The sequence below is a fragment of the Nerophis ophidion genome, linkage group LG19 (genome assembly GCF_033978795.1).
Source record: "Nerophis ophidion isolate RoL-2023_Sa linkage group LG19, RoL_Noph_v1.0, whole genome shotgun sequence".
Classification (NCBI taxonomy): domain Eukaryota; kingdom Metazoa; phylum Chordata; class Actinopteri; order Syngnathiformes; family Syngnathidae; genus Nerophis; species Nerophis ophidion.
Genome location: NC_084629.1, coordinates 45,686,835 through 45,696,834, shown reverse-complemented (window position 1 = coordinate 45,696,834; position 10,000 = coordinate 45,686,835). Strand labels below are relative to the sequence as shown.

At 42.9% G+C, this 10,000-nt stretch overlaps 1 protein-coding gene across 4 annotated transcripts in view; it reads right to left on the bottom strand.

The window, feature by feature from the left end:
• The window catches only part of dip2a (disco-interacting protein 2 homolog A), a 287,322-nt gene that overhangs the window by 110,888 nt on the left and 166,434 nt on the right, over positions 1-10,000 (bottom strand). For all 4 annotated transcript variants that reach the window (XM_061880114.1, XM_061880115.1, XM_061880116.1 and 1 more), the window contains exon 5: positions 737-1,015. In XM_061880114.1, the coding sequence (XP_061736098.1) occupies positions 737-1,015 (279 nt within the window). The remainder of the gene's footprint in view (positions 1-736; positions 1,016-10,000) is intronic.

The following is a 10,000-nucleotide window of genomic DNA, read 5'->3' as shown; positions in this document are numbered from 1 at the left end:
ACTGAAGAAAGATAAGGAAGACTTCTATAAACAAGTTATTGATGCTTTTGATCAGAAGGAGCTGCGCATGGACTTCATTTATAAGTAAAGGTAAAACTGTAATAAAGTTTTTTTTATTAAATGTGCTTTTCATGATGGTATCCTTACATCAAACTCAAATTTCTAAGCGCAGGCCTAAATGTACCGCATGCCTTTGGTAAGTGCCGGAGTGAGAATAGGTTTAAAAAATAATCAGCGCATGCTTGCCTTTACCGCATGCCTTTGGTAAGTGCCGGAGTGAGAAGAGGTTTTAAATCAATTATCGCCCCGGCGGCAGTTCAAGCAAATACGGTATAGACAAATTCTCATTCACACTCACATTCATAACTATGCTCAAACTTAGTCTCCAACAAAACCCAAACATGCCGGAGTAAAACTACACACGGAGAACATGCAAACTCCACACCGAGAAAGTACAAATAGAAGACTCACAGAGTATTTCGTGAGCACCGTTTTGTCCTACTAAATTCAGCGATCCTTGAACTCATCGTAGTTTGTTTACATGTGCAACTTTCTCCGAGGCAGCCACAGAAAGATGTGTTTTGTGCCACCGTAAAATAGTAAAAAGACACTTCTTTGTCTTGCCTTAAAAAGTGCTTTATAAACCAGACTTGTCTGCATGGGATGTAGTTATAATAATTTAAGAAAAATACAATGGAGTGACATACATTATGTAGAAATGGTGTGAGTCACTGACCTAGGTGGGTGTGCGCCATAAGGTCAGACAGTGCGGAAGCTTTGGTGTTGGCGTTGAGGCTGCTGTGGGCGGTGCTGTTGGTGGCGGTGGCGGTGGTGGTAGATCTCCCTCCCGGGTGGGACGAGGTGGAGGAGGCGGAAGACGAAGTGGACGAACCCTGAATGACCCGGTTAAACCAGTGCTCCACGGCCGGGTGGCTGTGACTCTGGTAGGGTGTGGAGTTGGCCAGATGTCCCTTTCGCCGCAGAGAGCCCTCGTCCTCCGACGCCGAGGACGTGTCTGTGTTTGACAGGTGACAATGATGGAGCGTCACAAGGAGTCGTATTGTGTCAGCAGAGGAAAACATGATGGACGTGAATACAACTTTAACATTTGACAACCAAATAATAAAACAAGGTGAGTCGGTAAAAAATCTCCGACCCAACTCTCTCCTTTGAGTCACACATTAAAAAGCGTTACTAAAACGGCCTTCTTTCATCGCCGTAATATCGCTAAAATTCGCTCCATTCTGTCCACTAAAAAGACACTGAGATCATTATCCATGCGTTTGTTACGCCTCGCCTCGATTACTGTAACGTATTATTTTCGGGTCTCCCCATGTCTAGCATTAAAAGATTACAGTTGGTACAAAATGCGGCTGCTAGACTTTTGACAAGAACAAGAAAGTTTGATCACATTACGCCTGTACTGTATATACCTTTCTATACATATATACATACATATATACCTATACTGTATATACCTTTATATACATATATACATACATATATACCTATACTGTATATACCTTTATATACATATATACATACATATATACCTATACTGTATATACCTTTATATACATATATACATACATATATACCTATACTGTATATACCTTTATATACATATATGCATACATATATACCTATACTGTATATACCTTTATATACATATATACATACATATATACCTATACTGTATATACCTTTATATACATATATACATACATATATACCTATACTGTATATACCTTTATATACATATATACATACATATATACCTATACTGTATATACCTTTATATACATATATACATACATATATACCTATACAGTATATACCTTTATATACATATATACATACATATATACCTATACTGTATATACCTTTATATACATACATACATACATACCTATACTGTATATACCTTTATATACATATATACATACATATATACCTATACTGTATATACCTTTATATACATATATACATACATATATACCTATACTGGCTCACCTGCACTGGCTTCCTGTGCACTTAAATGTGACTTTAAGGTTTTACTACTTACGTATAAAATACTACACGGTCTAGCTCCGTCCTATCTTGCCGATTGTATTGTACCATATGTCCCGGCAAGAAATCTGCGTTCAAAAGACTCCGGCTTATTAGTGATTCCCAAAGCCCAAAAAAAGTCTGCGGGCTATAGAGCGTTTTCATTTCGGGCTCCAGTACTCTGGAATGCCCTCCCGGTAACAGTAGAAGCATTTAAGTCTCACCTTAAAACTCATCTGTATACTCTAGCCTTTAAATAGACCTCCTTTTTAGACCACTTCTGAGGTCCTCTCCAAGGTTTCTCATAGTCAGCATTGTCACTGGCGTCCCACTGGATGTGAATTCTCCCTGCCCACTGGGTGTGAGTTTTCCTTGCCCTTTTGTGGGTTCTTCCGAGGATGTTGTAGTCGTAATGATTTGTGCAGTCCTTTGAGACATTTGTGATTTGGGGCTATATAAATAAACATTGATTGATTGATTGATTGATTAAAACACCTTTGATACAAATGTTCAACCAAATCTGTTTTGTAAGGACTTGATTTACTACAACAGGAACAAAATTATTACTCTTTTTTTTTTGCTTTTTTTTTTGTTTTATATGTAAACCAGTGATGATTAAAGTCCTACTGAAATGAGATGTTCTTATTTAAACGGGGATAGCAGGTCCATTCTATGTGTCATACTTGATCATTTCGCCATATTTTTGCTGAAAGGATTTAGTAGAGAACATCGATGATAAAGTTCGCAACTTTTGGTCGCTAATAAAAAAGCCTTGCCTGTAGCGGAAGTAGCAGACGATGTGCGCGTGACGTCACGGGTTGTGGAGCTCCTCACATCTGAACATTGTTTACAATCATGGCCACCAGCAGCGAGAGCGATTCGGACCGAGAAAGTGACGATTTCCCCATTAATTTGAGCGAGGATTAAAGATTTGTGGATGAGGAAAGTGAGAGTGAAGGACTAGAAAGAAAAAAAAAAGACTAGACGGCAATGGGAGCGATTCAGATGTTATTAGACAAATTTACTAGGATAATTCTGGAAAATCCCTTATCTGCTTATTGTGTTACTAGTGTTTTAGTAAGATTATATGGTCGTACTTGTACAACGTGAAGGTCGGCCCCGCACCTTTCTTCAGCAACAGTCGACAAGTGGTGGCGATGTCCATCTCTGCCCTTCGCAAGGGACCCTCTTCGAAACACGATCTTTCCAAATGATCGCTGTATAATACACTGTACTTTGTGTGTGTGGTCCAATCCAATAGCAATAGTGTGCGGCAAGAAAGTGCCGTAAACCTGGCACTTTTGTCAACGGAATTTGGCACAGCAGGGGGGAAAAAAAGCCGGAGGGTTGACCGCCAGTGTCTCCGAGGGAAGCCACGTTTCTCAACGAGGCGAAGGCGGCCGGGCTGAGATTTTTTTTCTTCCCACCCCAACGGTGGAAGCAACCTACGGTCAGGGACGGTCAGGTGAGAGGAGGCAAGAGACTCCACAGCTGCCTCCAAAGGAACGACGCAAGCTCTCCGCTCATGTCTACGGTAAGAACCAACTTATTACCACCATTTTCTCACAGAAACCTGCCGGTTGACATGTGGTAGGGAACCATGTTCGCTTGACCGCTCTGTTCCATAGTAAAGCTTCACCATCATCTTTCGGGAATGTAAACAAGGAAACACCGGCTGTGTTTGTGTTGCTAAAGCCGGCCGCAATACGCCGCTTCCCACCTACAGCTTTCTTCTTTGACGTCTCCATTATTCATTGAACAAATTGCAAAAGATTCAGCAGCACAGAATACTGTGGAATTATGCGATAAAAACAGACGACTGATAGCTGTGAACGGTGCTGGAACAAAATGTCCGCTACAATGGGTGACGTCACGCGCACACGTCATCATACCGTGACGTTTTAGCATGATACTTCCGCGCAAAATTTAAAATTGCAATTTAGTAAACTAAAGCGGCCGTATTGGCATGTGTTGCAATGTTAATATTTCATCATTGATATATAAACTATCAGACTGCGTGGTCGCTAGTAGTGGCTTTCAGTAGGACTTTAAGTGGAGAAATATACGATAAGTAATGAAAAGAATACACTTGTCTGTTCAGTACAATTATTTTAGTAATATAATACAAGATACATTCTCGCCCGGAAAAGGGTGGAGCGCCATCTTGGGGTTGGGGAGGAGACCCTGCCCCAAGTGGAAGACTTCAAGTACCTAAGAGTCTTGTTCACCAGTGAGGGAAGAGAGGATGGTGAGATAGACAGGCGGTGTCTTCAGTATTGCGGACGCTGTATCGATACGTTGTGGTGAAAAAGGAGCTGAGCCGGAAGGCAAAGCTCCTATTTTACCGGTCGATCTACGTTCCCATCCTCACCCATAGTCATGAGCTTTAGTTTTTTTTTGTTTTTTCCAAGTGTTCCAAGTTCGAGTCCATGGTTCTCGCCTGGATAAGAGTGGAGTGCCATCTCCGGGTTTGGGAGGAGACCCTGCCCCAAGTGGAGGAGTTCAAGTACCTAGGAGTCTTGTTCACCAGTGAGGGAAGAGTGGATCGTGAGATCGACGGGCGGTGTCTTCAGTATTGCGGACGCTGTATCGATACGTTGTGGTGAAAAAGGAGCTGAGCCGGAAGGCAAAGCTCCTATTTTACCGGTCGATCTACGTTCCCATCCTCACCTATGGTCATTAGCCTTAGTTTTTGTTTTGTTTTTACAAGTGTTCCAAGTCCGAGTCCATGGTTATCGCCCGGATAAGTGTGGAGTGCCATCTCCGGGTTGGGGAGGAGACCCTGCCCCAAGTGGAGGAGTTCAAGTACCTTGGAGTCTTGTTCAAGAGTGAGGGAAGAGTGGATCGTGAGATCGACAGGCGGTGTCTTCAGTATTGCGGACGCTGTATCAATCTGTTGTGGTGAAGAAGGAGCTGAGCCGGAAGGCAAAGCTCTCAATTTACCGGTCGATCTACGTTTCCATCCTCACCTATGGTCATGAGCTTTGTTTTTTTTTTCCAAGTCTGAGTCCATGGTTCTCGCCCGGAAAAGGGTGGAGTGCCATCTCCAGGATGGGGAGGAGACCCTGCCCCAAGTGGAGGAGTTCAAGTACCTAGGAGTCTTGTTCACCAGTGGGGGAAGAGTGGATCGTGAGATCGACAGGCGGATCGGTGCGGCGTCTTCAGTAATGCGGACGTTGTATCGATCTGTTGTGGTGAAGAAGGAGCTGAGCCGGAAGGCAAAGCTCTCAATTTACCGGTCGATCTACGTTCCCATCCTCACCTATGGTCATGAGCTTTGGGTCATGACCGAAAGGACAAGATCACGGGTACAAGCGGCCGAAATGGGTTTTCTCCACTGGGTGGTGGCTTTCTCCCTTAGAAATAGGGTGAGAAGCTCTGCCATCCGGGAGGAACTCAAAGTAAAGCCGCTGCTCCTCCACATGGAGAGGAGCCAGATGAGGTGGTTCGGGCATCTGGTCAGGATGCCACCCGAACGCCTCCCTAGGGAGGTGTTTAGGGCACGTCCAACCGGTAGGAGGCCACGGGGAAGACCCAGGACACGTTGGGAAGACTATGTCTCCCCCGGGAAGAGCTGGACGAAGTGGCTGTGGACAGGAAAGTCTGGGCTTCCCTGCTTAGGTTGCTGCCCCCGCGACCCGACCCCGTATAGATGCACAATGAGATGTAAGTATGAGATAAAGTGCACATTTTTGTAACTTTCTGTTTGCAAAACATGTGTTTGTATTGTTAACATCCATAAATTAATATTCTTAGTAAATGACGATGGAAAAAGCACAGTCCAGGGGAGTCATTGCGTAACGACCTGGATTTTACACCTTGCATGTTGTCTGACTTTTAGTGTGGCCATAAACGAACTAGTGGATAATTGCCATGAGTGTGTGTGTGTGTGTGTGTGTGTGTGTGTGTGTGTGTGTGTGTGTGTGTGTGTGTGTGTGTGTGTGTGCAGGTGAGAAAGAGCTAGTGGCTGCTATGGATATGACAGATGACAGTTGATTGACGGAGTGAAGTGAAGTGAAGTGAAGTGAATGCTGATCCGCCTCCGCTTGAGATGGTCTCCTGTGGACGGGACTCTCGCTGCTGTCTTGGATCCGCTTGAACTGAACTCTCGCGGCTGTGTTGGAGCCACTATGGATTGAACTTTCACAGTATCATGTTAGACCCGCTCGACATCCATTGCTTTCGGTCCCCTAGAGGGGGAGGGGGGGGGGGGGGGGGGGGTTGCCCACATCTGAGGTCCTCTCCAAGGTTTCTCATAGTCAGCATTGTCACTGGCGTCCCACTGGATGTGAATTCTCCCTGCCCACTGGGTGTGAGTTTTCCTTGCCCTTTTGTGGGTTCTTCCAAGGATGTCGTAGTCGTAATGATTTGTGCAGTCCTTTGAGACATTTGTGATTTGGGGCTATATAAATAAACTTTGATTGCATTGATTTATACAGCGCTTTTCTCTAGTGACTCAAAGCCCTTTACATAGTGAAACCCAATATCTAAGTTACATTTAAACCAGTGTGGGTGGCACTGGGAGCAGGTGGGTAAAGTGTCTTGCCCAAGGACACAACAGCAGTGACTAGGATGGCGGAAGTGGGAATTGAACCTGCAACACCCAAGTTGCTGGCTCTCCCAACCGAGCTATACCGCCCCGGAGTGTTGACATGTGACCAACACAGCTGCTGTGTCATTTGAGTGAAGCGCCAAACTGTGTTGATCTGCTTAGGCTGCTGCCCCTGCGACCCGACCTCGGATAAGCAGAAGATGATGGATGGACGGATGGAATACAAGATAAAGAACACAATTTACCAGCCAATGCACTAAATGTACTGGTATAGGTTTTGCTGAGTAAGATAGTGAGATAAAAGTGAGTCCACATTTTTGATTTAAACATTGCAGATACATATTTAATGTAATTCTAAGTACAGTATTTTCTGTATTACAGGGTGTAATGGATTACAAGGCGTCCTAAAGCCTTTCCGCTGTCCGCCGAGTGAGCGCTTTCCATGGAAAAAAAATAGTCAACAACAGAATTTAATAACGTCCGTAGTAACCTACCACATAATGAAGGACATACACTATTTTAATTCCTATTATGCAGCTCATTTTTATTTGACAATTATATAAATATTTTTGTGTGACATCATGCACAAAAGTGCACTTTATTTGTTTTAAACTATTGTAGTGGCATTCTGTACAAAAAGTGCACTTTAATTTAGTGTTGTTTTGTTATGTCATCTTAGTGACATCATGCACAAAAGTGCACAAATAGCTTGTTTTAAAATGTCTCTGACAATCTTGCCCTTTATTGTTTTGGAAATGACATGAATGTTTGTGCCACTGCTTAATAACTGTTTAATAAATACACTTTTGCTCAATTGACTTAGTTGTGATTTCCCTCTCTGTGTCAAGACTTGGACTTGGGCGTGGATTGTTTTCCCGATGCAAAGGAAAATTGGCACGGGCGGGACGTGAATGAAAGTACATTTTTATTTATACTAACAAACTACAAACAAAGGAAGCTATCAAAAGGCGCGCACGAGGGCGGAGAACAAACTTGACTAGAAAACAAAACTGGCACTATGGCATGACTATAGACAAAACAAACAAAACTCAACAACTGTGACATAACAAAATCAAAAACGTATGTGGTATGAGCAGGAGGGGAACTAGGCATGGCATGGCATGGAAGGAGTTGAGGGATATAAAGTCGCCAGGCTGACCACCTGGCAACTACAGGTTTAAATCATAATATTTTATTAGAACGTATCAAAACACGAATTGGTATGTCAGACTTAGCCCTGTCTTGGTTTAACTCTTATCTTACTGACAGGGTGCAGTGTGTCTCCCATAACAGTGTGACCTCGGACTATGTTAAGGTAACGTGTGGAGTTCCCTAGGGTTCGGTCCTTGGCCCTGCACTCTTCAGCATCTACATGCTGGCGCTAGGTGACATCATACGCAAATATGGTGTTAGCTTTCACTGTTATGCTGATGACACCCAACTCTACATGCCCCTAAAGCTGACCAACACGCCGGATTGTAGTCAGCTGGAGGCGTGTCTTAATGAAATTAAACAATGGATGTCCGCTAACTTTTTGCAACTCAATGCCAAAAAAACGGAAATGCTGATTATCGGTCCTGCTAGACACCGACCTCTATTTAATGATACAACTCTAACATTTGACAACCAAACAATTAAACAAGGCGACACGGTAAAGAATCTGGGTATTATCTTCGACCCAACTCTCTCCTTTGAGGCACACATTAAAAGCGTTACTAAAACGGCCTTCTTTCATCTCCGTAATATCGCTAAAATTCGCTCCATTCTGTCATGGTAGCAAAGAAAACAAGGAAGTGCAGGAACAGGAACTGAGTGTCCAAAAATAAAACCAAACATGACAAAAACAAAACATGATCCCATGGGCTTGACACTCGGCATGAAAGTTAAAAAAAATGAGCATATACTAATACAAGAATGATTTAATGTATACACAAAATCATCATACTGCTGTGATTATATGCATCAAGTGTTCATTCAAGGCTAAGGCAAAATATGGAGATATATATCGTGTATCGTGACATGGCCTGAAAATATCGAGGTATTAATAAAAGGCCTTATCACCAAACCCTAGCTGGAACACTAGCAAATTGTGTCAATGTCCAAATATTTATGGACCTAACTGCATGTCTGTGTCTAACACATGTTATCAGCACATTCTTAATAAAGTTAACAAATATGATGCACATGTTTAATCTAATAAATTGACCACTTATACCAGGGGTGCCCATTACGTCGACCGCGAGCTACCAGTCGACCGCGGGGGGTGTGTCAGTCCATCTCCAGCCAGGCTTTTAAAAAAAATAGACCTAAAAATGAGTGATCATCAATCTTCACCAAGACGTCACTTAAATGACATTCACGGTACCGGAGGGTCTTGTGAGATGACGCTGGCTGCTGCAAGATCATTATTATGAAAATATGACCGAGAGGAAGGCGAGAAACACTTTTTATTTCAACAGACTCTCGCGCCGTACCTTCCGTCAAAACTCTAAAGGCCGACTGCACATTTCCTATCTTCACAATAAAAGCCCTGCTTCATGCTGCCTGCGCTAACTAAATACAGAGTCTCGGAAAGCTGGCGTGCAGAAGTCCGAGACGCTTATTTTGTTAGCGCAGGCAGCATGAAGCAGGGCTTTTATTGTGAAGATAGGAAATGTGCAGTCGGCCTTTAGAGTTTTGACGGAAGGGACGGCGCGAAAGTCTGTTGAAATAAAAAGTGTTTCTCGCCTTCCTCTCTGTCATTTTTTCATAATAATGAACTGGCAGCAGCCAGCGTCATCTCACAAGACCCTCGGGTGCCGTGAATGTCAATCAAGCAAGCTACGGAATTTGCCGCCAATGTTTTTCTTGTAAAGTGTATGGAAGCTGGATGAATTAGATGCCAAAAACCAACCACTTTCATGTGGTATTGTACAGAAAGGACAACTTTTTTTCTCCTCCATTTGAAAATGTGGGCGTTATCATCATTACTGTCTGATTCCAATCAATGCAAGTCATCAGAATCAGGTAATACACCAACTTATATTCTTGTCTTTGTGAAAGAAAGACATCTATATGTGTTACACATGCTTGTATTATCATTAAACACATTTAACTTGTTGACAAAAATGTCTCTTTCATAAATAAATAAATATAAATGATATATATAAATGAGGTAGATCCCCTCGAGTTGGTCAATTGAAAAGTAGCTCGCCTGCAGAAAAAGTGTGGGCACCCCTGACTTATACAGAGCAGGGGGCTACAAATTAAAAATATTTTCATGTGTCTACATGCAATGGCCTTAAAGGGATTGCTTCACATGACTAATAATCTGTTTTGTATCCCTCTGCTCATCTCTCCTGAAAGTAATTTCATTATCTTCAGTAACCATGGCAAAGTGAAATAGAAACAGCCAGGGTC